Source organism: Orbicella franksi, chromosome 9 (genome assembly GCF_964199315.1).
Source record: "Orbicella franksi chromosome 9, jaOrbFran1.1, whole genome shotgun sequence".
Taxonomy (NCBI): Eukaryota; Metazoa; Cnidaria; class Anthozoa; order Scleractinia; family Merulinidae; genus Orbicella; species Orbicella franksi.
In genome coordinates this window covers 15,015,565-15,031,235 of record NC_138153.1, presented here as the reverse complement: position 1 = coordinate 15,031,235, position 15,671 = coordinate 15,015,565, and the positions used below count along the sequence as shown (strand labels likewise).

General features: G+C 39.2%; 1 protein-coding gene and 1 long non-coding RNA gene across 3 annotated transcripts in view; one reads left to right on the top strand and one right to left on the bottom strand.

The window, feature by feature from the left end:
* Nucleotides 1-363: 363 nt before the first annotated feature.
* On the bottom strand, nucleotides 364-2,999 carry LOC145497315 (uncharacterized). Its single transcript, XR_014050685.1, has 3 exons — nucleotides 2,422-2,999; nucleotides 1,420-1,458; nucleotides 364-596 (listed from the first exon to the last, which is right to left on the bottom strand). It is a non-coding gene; the product is annotated as an uncharacterized LOC145497315 (long non-coding RNA).
* A 5,469-nt stretch (nucleotides 3,000-8,468) lies between these two features.
* Nucleotides 8,469-15,671, top strand: part of LOC145498728 (ruvB-like 1) — an 18,836-nt gene continuing 11,633 nt past the window's right edge. The window contains exons 1-4 of one of the 2 annotated variants that reach the window (XM_081478652.1): nucleotides 8,469-8,719; nucleotides 13,249-13,335; nucleotides 14,438-14,570; nucleotides 15,286-15,326. In XM_081478652.1, the coding sequence (XP_081334778.1) occupies nucleotides 8,579-8,719; nucleotides 13,249-13,335; nucleotides 14,438-14,570; nucleotides 15,286-15,326 (402 nt within the window). In that variant the 5' untranslated portion in view covers nucleotides 8,469-8,578. Of the gene's footprint in view, nucleotides 8,720-9,601; nucleotides 9,938-13,248; nucleotides 13,336-14,437; nucleotides 14,571-15,285; nucleotides 15,327-15,671 lie in introns of those variants that run through there. The other variant, XM_081478653.1, reaches the window with a different exon arrangement.

Here is a 15,671-nt window from a genome sequence, read left to right as displayed (position 1 = left end):
TGCAGTGAAATGACATCATATCACTTCACGGGTATCATTTTTAGTCATGCTTTATCACACTGATATCCACATATAATTAACAATTAGATTTTGAGCTCGAGATTTCTGTCGCGTGATAGTTGACGAGGGCCCAAGGGCACACTGCTACGCTACTCACTATCTATCGTAGAATAGATAGTGGGTAGTGTAGCCAATCAGAAAACGGCATTCGTGATAGAACGCTGCTAGATTTGTACCAATATGTAATAGAAAGATATATCAAACACTCAAGAAAGAGTTCTACCACATTTCTTAACATCTTGAAGGATTCCAAAGATACTCCGCTGTGGATCTTGTTTTCAACTCTATTCCTCGGTGTTTGGAAATGTGGTAAAACACTATCTCTCGAGTTTGATACAACACCTCAGAAGACTTCGGACAATTTCTGATTTTCTTTCATTAAGGAACTTACCGGTGAAAAACGAAGGCCACCTGTACGTAGGGCTCGGGTACTTTAAACATCCAACATCTTGTCTCGTTCACGCCATAATCACCAGAGCTGGGATATGTAATGTAGCCAGTCGTTTCTGTTATGTTTGTAATGCCATTAGGGCAAACTGTCGAGAATTCAAACAAGAAAAGTTAATTTGTTACTGCTGTTGAATGCATGTTACGTCTGCATACGAGTCAAGTGGCCCAATAGGCTGGTGCTTATCCTGGTTTCTGTAGCATGGAGCGACTAGGAGTATTTCTACTCCCCCCTGAATGGGATGCTATTCTTTATGCTACAGACCTCTCAGAACTATGAACCAACTGGGCTTAAAAAGGAGCATTACTATAACATATATTGGCGGATTTTCTACTTGCACGTGACTCATGAAAATGCTGCAATCTGACTGACTGTCAGAGCTATCGTACACAATCAGCCATTTTGTGAACATTGGTTCATTCCATTTTCATCAATATTACTCGTCGCTTTTCCTAGTTATAAATATAAAGAAATGAAATAATGAAGGCACTGATTTGGATCGTTTTCTTTTGAGAAACCAATGTGTTCTGTGACTGATGGAAAAACATTAAATGTGTTCTGTGACCGATGGAAATGAACTCATTTGTTTTCTTTGGCTTCTGCGGTTGAAGATCTCGCTCATGATTGGCCACAATAAACATCCCTGACATATTTTAGCTGTCTACGGTTTTCTGACTTTCACTGTAGTACGCAGAAAGATGATTGGAAGCCGTTATTCGAAGAAAATTTAGCTACAATTCAATAAAAAATGGATTATTTGCTCAAGATTTGTATTATGAGGTGATAGTTGATTCGCTCTTCACTCCTTATCAACTATCATCTCATAACATTCTCGAGGTCATTATCTTAATTGTGCTGTGCAGTGGAGCCGAAGTCACATGAGGGCATAGTGGGTTTAATTTAGAACTTACTTGAATCACAAGCTCCTTGTCCAAGGTAAAGCACCAGCACTGCAAAAAGATTCGATCAGAATAGAATATGGATAAAACTAGAAAAATATATTTTAAATGGATAATTACTGACCGGTTCAACGTAACGTTTAGCGCCAATTTCTCAAATTTTGCAAATGCGTGGAAAGCTGTCATGCTTGACTCCCGCCCAGAGAACTAGCGCATTGGCAATCTTCTTCGATGTCACATTGTCTTAGATTATACTTAATTTTCATACTTTACTAAGCTTAACATATACCATCAGTTCTTTCTTCTAAAGTTATTCTTTATAAGCTTAATGGGTCTGGAAAAACAGAGGGGACTTAAAGCGGATTTTAGCTTGGGTGTCAGCGACGCCTCGAACTGAACTACACCCGAGTGCAGGGCCAAATAATTTGGTAATTTCTGAAGATATATAAGATTTTACAAATCGAATAAGGTTCCCTTTCGGTCCTGTCGCCATCAGAAATAGAAATAATCATTGCAATCTATTTTTTGTTTACTGTGTTTAGCTGAACGGCGCTTAGATCTAACCGATTTTCCGAAAGGGGTCGATTATTTACTTAGTTTTGCTTTCAATGTCCCCTTAATACACTATATCTTCGTGGGCACATTGTTGTGGCAACGACCCCGTTTGCATCGACCACTTAAATGCAAACATTCAATCGAAAGGTAACAGAATAACGACTAGATTATCTGTACAACACAATAATAATAATATTTCAAATGTATATTATGAATTCGCCTCTAACCAGCTGAATAAAAAATTACACAATGTTGCTTCTGTTTGAATAAAAATGGATACAAATTCTTCACTGCAGCAATTCGAAAATCCCAAATGAAGAACTGGGATTTGACAAACAAAAAAGAAACTGACTATGTTCAAATGTATCGAAAACAGCGCGGTTTATATCATGGCTTCTATCACACCAATAATTTGTCTTTAAGTTCTAGATATGTGCATTAAATATGGCATATACTTACCAAAAACGGTGGCAGCTGAAAGAACTTGATGTCGCCCAAGGAAACCCATTTCTTTGCAAACGCCTTTCACTGGAGCAACAGTAACAGACCCTTGAAAAACTTACATATATGTACTAAAAATTGTTGACTATAGGGTGCTGTGGAAACGGTTGCCACGAAAATAAAGTGCGACAGAATGAGATCGGGGCGGGAGACCAATTATGTGGCACGCGATTGGTTCGTCCACTGAGCGGAACACTGAACTCTTTGGAGCCTACATGCCCATGTAGATATCGGGGTTAAGTTTTAAACATATATAAACACAGGACCTTAGAAGTCTCTTCGGCCTTGGAATTTCAGTCAAAAAATAAAAAAATAAATAATACATTTGCCCTCACAGTTCTCAACTAAAGGAGTTTATTTGGCATTGCGTCGGATATGTTTTAAGATAAGCAAAACAAAAGCAACAATGAAAACAACTACTGAACAAAAATGTTGCTGTGGATACAGCAAAAACTTTGCCTCAGGGGTTCATTTAAGTGCTGCATGATTAATATTCAAATCTTTGGAAACACTCAGCTTTTGTGCTTGTCAGCGTGTGTTCTTGTTATGTAGCTTTACGCCGTTGGGTCAAGACAAGAGGTAATAATTAAACGGTCCGTTTTTTTTCTTTTTTGTGTTAGGCTAAATAAACGCAACAAACCTGATAGTTACTTTATTTTGCCGATTGTCTCAGTAACACTTTTCTTGATGAGCCAATTTTCAATCAAGAACGGTCTGCAAGATCCACTTAATAAAGTGTTATGTTAATCATGTCGTCTTATCGCTTGAGTGAACCAAGCTTTTGACTGATCAAAACCCAACTCAGTCTGGTTTTATTTGCAACATATTGTCAGTGATTCTTGCTAGTCACTACATCCACACGGTCTCGGTTATAATCCCAAAAATGCAGAGTAGTCTTTGAGAAGAAGTGATGGAGGTAGGGGTGGGGAGGGGGGGGGGGGTACGGAGAAGGAGGAGGAGGAGGTTAATTAAGTGCTACACCAAGCAATACGAATAGAAGCAAGGTGCCGCATGAAATAAATAATTGAAACGTCAGCCCAGCAGCAGGACCGTTAGCTTCAAGAAACAATGAATAATGACCTGAAAAATTAAAAGAGAGACCAAATACTCATTGTTTGTACGACGTCAAACAGATCAAAAGATCACAGCTGTATCACCCATAAATGTAATAAAAACCATAAATGTAATACCAACCATAAATGTAATAAAAATTAACCATAAATGTAATACTAACCATAAATGTAATAACTTTTAACCACAAATGTAATAAAACCACTAACCATAATTGTAATAAAATTTGCCCATAAATGTAACAAACTGAACAACCATAAATGTAATATGGCTTAACCATAAATGTAATAAACTGGCTATGACTTCCAAATCAAGGGGCTACAAACTTGTCATTCTCTTTGTGCACTTCTTACTTCAGGACACGGGCCTCTTGCATCAAGTTAGTATTTTAATTAACCCAGAGACCAAAACCGAAGAAGTTATAATTATGGTCTGCGAACATTAAGGAAGTACCCAAGTATGATTAGAAAGTCTATATACCAGAGCGTTTGAAGTGCTGGTGGTTGATGATATTCCATCCATTTGAAAGAGATTGAGGTTCTCTTAATTTACGCCCACTCTTGAGTGCCTCATTAATTCCTATATATACATTCTGGAATTCTGGAACGAAACGGACTTCATCCGGAAATCACACGACAGACGGATTTGTCCGGAATAAGGTGTACTTTGATCTCTGGGCCGAGATTAAGAGTCCGTTGTCCGTATTATAGAGGTGTCACACACACTATGTCACTCTTTATAGCAAAACCTTACTGGACCTATACTTTGGGGTCTAAATTTCTTTAGTAAGTTTGGTCTCGTTAGGGTGTCTCGGGAAAAACCGCGATATTTCACGCCGTATGGGCCTCGTTTAGGACTGCACACAAAGAAATAGTATTTTTGTTTCTTTAAGGAGTCAGGCCTTTAGGGGTCTTATTGAAAATTTCAAGTCAATTTCACGAAGAATGAGAATGGCAAGTTTGTAGCCCCTTGATTTGGAAGTCACAGCCAGTTTATTACATTTATGGTTAAGCCTTATTACATTTATGGTTGTTCAGTTTGTTACATTTACGGGCAAATTTTATTACATTTATGGTTAGTGGTTTTATTACATTTGTGGTTAAAAGTTATTACATTTATGGTTAATTTTTATCACATTTATGGTTGGTATTACATTTATGGTTTTTATTACATTTATGGGTGATACAACAGCTAAACCGACTTCGTTCCCAAAGCAACGAAGTGGGTTTTCAAATTTTGCGTGCTAAAGTATCTTGAGTATCGCATTTTTCAGAAGTAAGGTGTAGTGTTGGGGCGGCGGGGTTGGGAGTAGAAAGCAATCGAGGAAAGGGAACATGAAAGGAATCATAGATTTGTGCCTTCCCTCCCTTTGCTTCCCTTAGGAAGGCCTGATTCTCAGGTTTGTACCGAAGTGGCCAGCAGGGAAACTAATCTCGTGATGAGTATCACGTTGGGAGCTCATTTAAAAAAGCCAGTCACTATTGGTGGAAGAAATATTGCATGACGAGTTTTAAAGAACATCTGCGTTAGAGGCAATGATCTGCTAAAGGGATAGATCTTTAGCCATGTGTTTAAAAACTACTCAGAATAAAACTGCTATATCTTCTCGAATCGGGCCCCGAGATAATACATTTACTCTTAAATATCGTTGTGATTTCAAAAGGGTTACGTCCGGCTCTCAGCTGTCGCACGACGCGATTTCATTTTCTTCAAAGCTCGTTATATAATTAGTTGCCCAATATCCATAGAGCGACTCCAGTATCCGACCACAATACATTTATAAGTGCACTGTTGCATCAACGTAGCTTGGCGCAGCCAACCAATGCAGTTAGCTCTTCAGTTTAAAGTTGTTTGGCCTTCGATTTTAACCTGCGATCAGCGGCGGGTCTAATACGCAGGTCACAGGTCATGGGTCACAGGTCACGGGTCACGGGTCTAATTTTTGCCGGTTTTTGAGGTTTTTTTCCACGATCCGGAAAAAAAACCCCGCAAAAATTTACTTTACTTGCGGAACTATACATACAAACATCTCTAGTATACATACAAACTATACAAACAAACATCACAAAAGCACAATTTGATTGTGATAAAGTGACACTGGTTACTGGATTAGTGTGTTTCACATCTCTACATATGTTGTTCCACTTATCAATTGCATACAGTTTAGTGAAAAATGCAAAAAATGTTTTAATTTCAATTTAACGCGACTTCCCATAAATCACAAATATTAATACCCAGCAAGAAAACCGCTCTGTTACAACTGCTGAAATTAGTTCCTGCAAAATACAAAAAAACGCCGATTCTCAAAAATAGACTCCTCCAAAAATTTTGTGCCACACCGTAATTAACGGGCAATTTAATTTTTCTTATTTTTGTGCAACAGATTCTTTTTTATTATTATTTCTATTGCTGGTTTTCGCGCTATCGAAAATAAAAATCGAAACCATTCTATAAATCAAGTCAAGAATCTGAGAAAATGATAGATGATTGACATGTAAACAACCTCGCCAAGAGTTTTTCGCGCGTGACAGAAACATCTGTCATTGAATTTTGCTATTCAAAAGAAACGCTACTTCTCTAGAGCCTCGACACAGTGAAACTAAGATTTCTTCTAGTCCAAGAACTGTTCTGTTGGCAGAAACCTGAGCGATAACTCCTCTTGTAACCTACGCTAGAGCCTTCTCGGTCCGCCATTTTAATGTCACGCAACGCATCAACTTGAATAATCAAACGTACCGGCCAGTACTCTATTACAAATGATGACGTCACATTATAACCTTGAATTACCAGTCCCACCTCGCATGGTCCCACCTAAATATCCCTTGTAGTACCAAGCCTCGACACTCGGTGAATTATATACCTCTGTGCGCTTGCGAGCTGCCTTTGCTGTCGACATGTGAAGAAGTACTCGAAAATACTCGATATGGATTCCTCTAGTGGAGGTTACTCCAGCGAACAGGGGGAGCCTTACGAGCTGGTGTTTGTGAAGGACACAGCAGCAACAACCTGCTATGGCTGCAAGGGCAGGGTAAGAAACAAGCCATCCGACGCTCCCCCTCCACCACCGCACTGTGACGTGTTCATGAAAGGAGATTGTACAACCGGCCCGGAGAAACCAAGATCAGGATTTCAAGTACACCTGAGATGATTTATTACCATTCTGTCAAGAGCTGCACGAATCTGACGGCAAGTGATGTGAGAGAAGGAATGCTAATCGTAGCAGATGACGTTCAGAAAAATCTCAGTAGTTTGCATAAGCGTGTTCTTTTTAAAGAATTCGGGATGATGCTTAATCAGTAAAAAGACTCCTGCAGTCTAAATGCCTGCGCTTTGTTGGTCAGTGGCTGACTACGTCGGAAAAAGGTTGTCGAGTGATATTGACAGAGCCATCAAGTGTTACAGCAATTCATTAGATTATTTTTTTCGGCTCCCACTAGAAATTTATCCTGAATCCACTGCTGTTGTTTATATTCGATTGGCTGTTGTAGCTTATTTGTTTTTTTTTTGCATCTGTGTATGTGGACTTGAAGAAATATGTTCAGAGTAACAGTTTTCAGTGAAGTTATGTCCCAAAGTTGTTTCAATTTCATATCGGTTACCATTGTCAGTAAAGTTAAGTCCCAACGTTGTTTCAATTTCATATCGGTTACCATTGTCAGTAAAGTTAAGTCCCAACTTCACATCGGTTACTTATCGATGTAGTACCATAGTCTCTGTTTCCTTTTCTGCTCTGTTTTGCTATTGTAGATAAAAAAATATAGAAATGTACCTTTTTAACGTTGTTTTATACATGCGATTGGCCGTTGAGGCTTAATTCGTTTTTTACATCTATGTATGTAGTGCGGCTATTGTTGTGTTGCGAAAAGGATATTCGATTATCTTTATTTGTTTTAATGTCTTTACATCATTAAAGTAAAGAATTGAATATCAGTTGCCTGACCCGTGATCCGTGACCCGTGACCCGTAGCCCGTGACCAGTGGCCTGCGTATTAGACCCGCCGTGCGATCAGGCGTTCTGTTTTGGGACGAACGGGTAGCGGAGTTAGCCGCCTATGGTTCGCCCAAAAACGAACGCAGGTTATCGCTGGCTAAGATCAGCTAAGAACCAAGCACCGCGAGGGAAAGTAGAACGAAGATAATTCGTTGGCCTCGAAAATGCAATCAATAAACTTGCCATATTGTTGCCTAGCGTGGCATTATGTACACACCGCGCAACTTAAAGCAACCATCGTGAACATTTAATATACGAGAAATTGGTTGGAAAGTTCAAACTCTGAAGGCGCACTAAATCAAAACCCAGGCACACTTTTAGGCTCGATTTCCGTCGCTCTCTCGGGCTCATATCCCGAAAAAATAAAAAATAAAATAAATAAAAAAATACAATATCCCGGGACAGCCGCTAGTAATCGAACATATGACGGTTTCTGACCTATGTTTTTCCGACTGTTTTCCCAGAAAAGTTGAACCTCAAGTAAATTAATTGATGTTCCTGACCAATTGAACTCTTTGAGTACCTTCAGACCCAGAATAAAAAAAAAAACTTCTTTGAAAATGTCACATTTGTCAGATTTGCATCGGAAGTATTACTGCGCAGTGAAAGTGCAAATTTTCAGCATCTAAGCATGAAAATCTTCTTTATCTAAAGTAAACAGAGGCTTGTAAAATGAAGGAAATAAATACGTATTTCATCGAACTTTCCCTATACGGCTTTTCGGGGACAGTGAATTTAATACAATAGTGTAGTTTCTATTTAGTATAGTCTACAATAGTTTAGACTACAATTGTTTAATTTTTAGTTTTAGTTTACAAAAGGTTTTGCAACACTATTTATTCATGGTCATGCAAATGAAGTACGCAGGTTAGCATGATTGAGGCACCACAATAAAAGATACATGAAGGAGTGAAATGTGTTTTTGTAACCTCGCCTGTCCGAAGCTTGGTTACCTGGCCAGATTTGAGTTTTAGCGGTTGTCAAGTCAAATCAGGTTAGCAATTTGCGGGATAACTCCCCCAGAATTCGTGTTTGCGGCGGATAAATCGAAAAATGAAGATCGAAGAAGTGAAAAGTACCACTAAGACACAGAGAATAGCCGCTCATAGTCACGTTAAGGGACTCGGCTTGGATGAAAATGGCGAAGCTTTGGCTATGGGATCTGGCCTCGTGGGTCAAGAAACTGCTCGTGAGGTTAGTGATTTCAGCGCTTCATGGCAAATGTAATGCCTGTATGAATACATGTATTGATTGCAGGGAAGGATTAATTTGGAATGTTACTAAAATCACGGCCAATGCCACAGTGCATCATTCCTTGTGGCTTATGAATACCAGTACTACTCGAAGACTTGTTGTTTTATGCAACACAATTTTGCTTACAAGATTTTGTTTGTTAGTTTGAATTTATTTGCATCGCCAGCTAAAAGTTAAGTGTAAATTTTGCAAATCTTAAATAAGATGTTTACATCATACACAATGTATATGCAGTATGTGTTAAATGTGCTGTTACAGAAATATTTGATTACCGGTGATTTAGCTCCCAAATCAATTGGCCCCCAGCCGGACCGGAAGTTGATTAGCCCCCATTTTTGCTTAAAGAAGGAGAAAAAGACAGTGTTTTTGACTTCTGGTTGGGGGCTAACCAGTTAGGGCAGGGTCCGAAATTGGGGTTTCCTGGTCGCCAATACGACTAAAAATTTTGCACTGGCGACCAGAATTTCACAACTGGTCGCCAGCGGGCGATTAACTATCTCATGCCACGATAATTATACAAACAATAACTTTGATTTTCAGCCAAATCGATTAAAATAAAATTCAAAGCCGCCTGCCAATTGGTCACTTTTTACCTTTCCGCTGCTTTTGAAGTATAAAACCGATTTTCCTGTCATTATAAATATACCACAACGTTTCACAGTCACGATCAGTGCGAAGCCTCGCCGTCATGTTTCTTCAGCGGTTTCCCGTAATGTACGTATTGCGGGCGCAAGAGGCCGTGCGTTCTTTGGTCATGAATGATGAATATTTATCCAGGCGATGTGGTGTCCAAAGATGTTCTGATATTCCGTAATTGATTCCTGATGACATCCATTGCAAATATTTTGCCGGCAAGAACGGAAAAATGTGCCGATATGGACGGGGAAGGAAACCATCCAATCAAAAACTCGTCAGCTAAACGCAAGTTTCTACCCCCAATGGAAAGACGAATTTTCATGGGTGGTCTTGACAGAACGCGAAAGGAAAGATCGTTTTGAACATAGAGCAAAGAACCACACGCCAGTTGTTCAGTTGGGTACATTTCTTCTCTGAAAGGTAGAGACGAGAAAAGGTATAAAGTTGACTTGAAACATTTGGCAGTCACACCAAACTGCGTATATGGCCAGCATTCGATTCGTTCGTCGTGGTTTTTCAGTGGTAGGTGTATAAATAATCAGCGTGTTTGTATTTAATCTTATTCGTTAGCGGAAAAATCGACATTGAGGCCCTGAATGCGTTCTCTTCGTTCTGATTCTTAAAAGAAAAATTGATGACAAGAATTTTCCATCTGGCTACCAAAAATTTTGGTTTGTGTTTCGCTGCGAAGGAAAAATTTTATTGACACTTTTTGGCGACCAAATTTTTCCCTATGGCGACTGAAAAATAAATTTCAGTCGCCAGTTGATGCCTGCCTAAAAAAGTTAATTTCGGACCCTGTAGGGGCTAAGTGACTTTGGGACTAAACGACTGGATCCCAAATATTCATATCCACCCCAAGAAGGTCATTCAAAATCCTAGGGGATGGGGAAGGGGGTGTCAAAAGGCAAAAATGTAAAAGGCAAGTACTGTATAGAGCTAAACTGGAATTTTTGGAGAGGTAAGGGGCTTAAACCACGTTTTTGATAAGGATTAGTTTAAAGGATATAGTTATGTGCTCAATTAGTGTATGTTGGTTTCGTTTTGCTGCCTGTTGAGTTCACGACCTTCAAGTTTGCAACATGTGTGCTACCCACAGCCCGAGTTTGCTACTTCAGCTAACAGAGTTTGGCATGGCACTGGTTGAAAGAATGAGGAATAATCTATATCTGTGTAAAGTCTTAGATCTACATGTGAAGAAGCTAGTCATAAAAGGGGACAAGTGATGATTTTGGTTGCTTTTCTTTTTTTTTGCTCCAAATTAGCTGAATTTTTGCATGTGGTCTTCAATGTAATAGAAAAACGTGGTTCTGTATTTTTGTCGCTGGTTTTTGCTTTGTTTTTGAGTTAAAACGTAGGCAAAAAACTTGGCTTTTCCTAGCCATGTCTTTAGGAGTTTATTTGTTGAACAGGAAACAGGCAGACTGTTTATAGTGTATGAAGTCAAAACCAAATCCCACAGCATATAGAGCGGAAATCTGGGAACAGATTGTTTACATCGGCTATAGTGATGTGAACACAACACGTGAATCGATCGAGCGTCAAACGAAATGTCATCAAACAAAAAAGAGATGTGCCGCATTAGAGCTCTGTCAACTGATATCTTAAGCATTGTTTTAAAGTACCTTGTATGCCTGCCTGGTGGTTGAGAGGCATCATAAAGCCTCGATAAACCGTAAGTCATCAGCACGTTTTAAAGAATCAAAATGTGTTCTGAAACTTCGAAGGCCAATCTGATATACCATAATCGTGTTATTGGCGTTCGAAGTCAGGTCGAGCCAGGTAGCAAAGTCCAAGAGCAGTTCTTGCCCAAGAAAAATACCCTCTGGTGAGTTGTGGCCCATTTGCCAAGCGTTGCTAACGTCAAAGTTTGGAAAGCGAGAACCGGTTTTAGACTTATAAAATTTGTCTTGTATCGACCGCCATGTTTTCCCGCGCACGAGGTGTAAAGACCCTTCCCAGCATGCATTGCGATTACGTTCTGCGGACGTTTCTCGAACTGGTAACTAGATTTAAACATAATAATGGCCAGCAAGTGGCGATTGATTGTAACAGATCTGGGATCCAGTTTGCGTTGATTTTATTTCAAATCGGCATGATTTGTAGTGTTTTGAGCTTCTGGGATCAGGGGACATGCAGATGTATGGAGACCCGTACGTTGCGCAGAAGGGTTAATCTGTTAATCTGTCAGCCCTATTTATAGAGCGTTTTCACGTGGAGTCATCAAATTCTTAAATCCAAAACTAAACAGCCACCAAAGTTGTTATCCTCATCAGGTATAAGAGGTACCAGCGCATTTTGAACTTGGAAGTTATGGCGGTACGTGACATAAAGCTACGATCGCGTTTGTCGAAAACTATGTTTTATCTCGTGATTTTTTAGCCATTTAAGACGTTGCCGTATTTGGAAAAGTGCTTATTGCAATGTTTATTTGTTTTATTTTATTTTTATTTACACCTTTTTTGACCTGAAATCAACATTTTTGAGCTTACACGTTGCGTGAAATTACCATTTTCAGGAGCCCATCATGGGCTCCTATCATTTTGCTGTTTTCTAAGTGAAACCAACATCCTTGCCGTCACGCGTTCGCGTCAAATCAACATTTTAACTGATTTAGACTTGAAATCAACATCATTGAGCTTATGCGCTGCATGAAATTACCATTTTGCTGTTTTCTAAGTGAAATTAACATCCTCGCCATCAAGCGTTAATGTGAAATCAACATTTTAACCTATTTAGACCTAGAATCAACATCATTGAGCTTATGCGCTACGTGAAATTGACATTTTGCTGGTTTCTAAGTGAAACCAACATCCTTGCCTTCACGCGTTAATGTGAAATCAACATTTTAACCTATTTAGACCTGAAATCAACATCGTTGAGCTTATGTGCTGCATGAAATTGACATTTTGCTGCTTTCTAAGTGAAATCAAAGTCCTTGCGGTCGCGGCGGGCCGAGCCTTTGTTATGATAAACCGAGGCAAGACTTCGACTTATAACAAAGGCTTGGCTTGGCTATTATAATAAAGGATTGGCTCTGTTTATCATAACAAAGGCCTGGCTTCGTTTATTTGCAGCCTCGGCGGGAAAAGGGCGTTAGGTATTTTAATCAAAAGTGAACTTTGTCGAAAACGCTCCAAATTTCGCATGCAGTTTTGTTTAGGTATGTTTAGCAATGTCCCGTAGTTTTTCTGCTAAACTTTGCTTCGTTTTCGGGATATTGCGTACGCAAAAAACCACTCGGTTTTCCTAGCGGCATCTTTATAAAGCGAAGCAAAAATACAGGGACATGTTTTTCTATTACATTGAAGACCACATGCAAAAATTCAGCTAATTTGGAGCAAAAAAAAGAAAAGCAACCAAAATCGTCACTTATCCCCCTTTATGACTAGCTTCTTCATGTATACATTTTTTTTGGTTTTGCGAAGTTTTAGTTTTGTTGATAGTGGAGAATGTGAATTAAATTGGTAGCGAGCTAGAAGTTGTTGGTAGTGAACATGTGGCGAACTCAAATGTGGCAAAATTGGCAAGTAGCCAAAGTAGAGCTCAGTTACGGCCCAATTGCATTGTTGTATTACATGTATATACACTGTAGCATTTGGGAAACAAACAAGGAGTGGATAGAGAAGCACAAGCCATAGTGAAGTGGTTTGTGCACTTCATAAGTGATCTTGAAAATACACAAATGCTGTTTTAATATAATTCTCTACAGAATGAGCAGGTTGATTATTTCTGTTGTGTTCAAGCTGAAATTGCATGTGTTTAGATTTGTAAGCCTCACACAGACATCAGACATGATCTTTGTGCTTATTTCTGTTTTGTTGTTATGTTAGGCAGCAGGAGTTGTGGTTGAACTGATCAAGTCTAAAAAGATGGCTGGAAGAGCAATCCTTTTAGCAGGCCCTCCAGGAACTGGCAAGGTATGTGTAACAGTTTGCAGCAATGTATAATTGCACCTTGTAGTGCATTCAGAAAACATCCTATGAGAAATTAAACTTAAATCTGTACTGAGTTCTATTCAGTGTTAACACAAAACCATCGCAAACTGTTGATGTAACTACATGGTGCAAGCAGAGAGAATTTACTTTTTGTTTTACTCTTTTGTTTTGGCTTCAAGGAAAGAATTGCAATGATCTGCCAGGAAAAACAAAGTATTTTGCATATGTTATTTCTCATAACTTTTTCTCTGTGTTTGTTAAGATATTACCACTGCCCAGAGAAAATAAAAAAAAGCTGTCACAGTGGAACACTCACTAAGTGACTTAGATCTTGTTCCCACAGAATTTTTGTTTCTTGCAAAGTTCCACACATGTACACGTGTACATGTAATGTGATAGAAACATGGGGCCTGCAAGCAACCTTTCTTGAAGTAGAGGTTCACCCAAAATTTGGACCCACATTACTGATTGGTGGAGATTAATCCATTGATGACATACATGTACGAGCAAACACGTCACCTTGTCAGAGGCAACATTTTAAAGTCTGACCCATCCAGGCAAGCTCTCCTTCCCTTCACCAACCCTGCTCCAAGAACAATGAGAGCTTGCTTGTAGGCTAAAGTTGATATTCAGTAAATGTTTTCTTTTTAGGGAAATGTTGATCTTAAGTCCAGTGCAGTAACCCCTACATGTACATGTAGCTAGACCACTGTACCTCTCACAATTCATTAGAACTTTACATGTAGAGGCAGCGTGGCTGAGTGGTTAGGGTGCCAGACTTAAATCTGAGAGTCGCAGGATCAAGTCCTGCTCTGACTGCTAAGCTGGAGTTGTTTCTTGGTAGACCCTACTGTAGTTCAACTCCTCGGCGACGCTTGTTCATGTACATGTGAATAGCCAACTGGTCTGCCTCCTGCCGGTGGGGATTTTTAACCATGTTATATTCATTTGTATTACATGTAATAACTATTTTCTTTCATCATTTGGTTTCATTGGCCCTGAAAAGCCCCATTGAGGGAGTAGTCAATTAAGATATTTATTTATTTATTTTTTTTATTTAATAAGCTTTGGTCATTTTTTGCAGACTGCTCTGGCTCTTGCTATTGCTCAGGATCTTGGTCCAAAGGTTCCTTTCTGCCCAATGGTTGGAAGTGAGGTCTACTCATCAGAAATCAAGAAAACAGAAGTTCTAATGGAGAACTTCAGAAGGGCCATTGGTAAGAGTCATGTTGTCAAAACATCATTCATGCACATTACTATTATCAACTTGTCTTGTACTTTAGTTTATATCAGTAGTATTGGATTGCCTTATCAGGCATTCAATGCACTATCTATTATTTAGCTACTATGCCTTGGATACAATGTACATTGTAGCGGTGTGATATGGTTAGTGTGCTGGACCACAAATCGAGCTGTCTGTGTTCGAGCCCTTCCTGGGGACAATGTGTTGTGTTCTTGCAGGGCTTTCAATAAGGGTCGTAACGTGCAACACCAGTTACGGCTGAGTATTTTTGATGGACCCTTGAAGTTACAGGTGAAGCTCTTCAATTCACCCATAACTTAGTAACAAGTTTGCTACAGGTGTGAAGATCAAGGCTACAGCTGAATTAAAACTTAATGATAACCCTGTTCTTGGGTAAGATACTTAACTCTCACGGTGCCTCTCTCTTCCCAGGTGGGTAACCCTGTGATAGACCAGTATCCCATCCAGGGGGGAGTAGAATTACATGTGCAATGTACTCCTAGTTGCTTTATACCAGAGAAACTGGAGATAAGTGTACTTAACCTTGCCTGTAGTACCATACATACACGTACATGCCTGTACATGTAACTACATGTATACACATGTACACAGCAGTAGGGCATAGTTTGATGTTGTTGTAAATGATTTACATTGTATTGTTCACTTGAACCTTTCTATTCTACTTCTAGGTCTGAGGATTAAGGAAACAAAGGAAGTCTATGAAGGAGAGGTATATACAAAAGTCATGTACATTGTATTAACCCATGACCTTTTCAAATCTCACTCAATTGTTAAAAGGTAGAACAGGGTAGTATTCTACACCTAAGTGTTAAAAATATTGTTAAAAAGACGCTTAATGTCAACCGACATTTCAGCATTACTGCCTTCTTCAGGGTGTTAAAGGTGCCACATAAAATAACATAAAATAGTATTCTACACCTGTATCATGGGTGAAATTTTCTTTGAATATTTTGAAATCTGTTTTAATATTTTATTGTATGTGATCCCTTGAATAGTCTTTTCAGAACAGTTAACATTGATATTATTACAGGGTTGCCACAGGTCAGGAAATGGT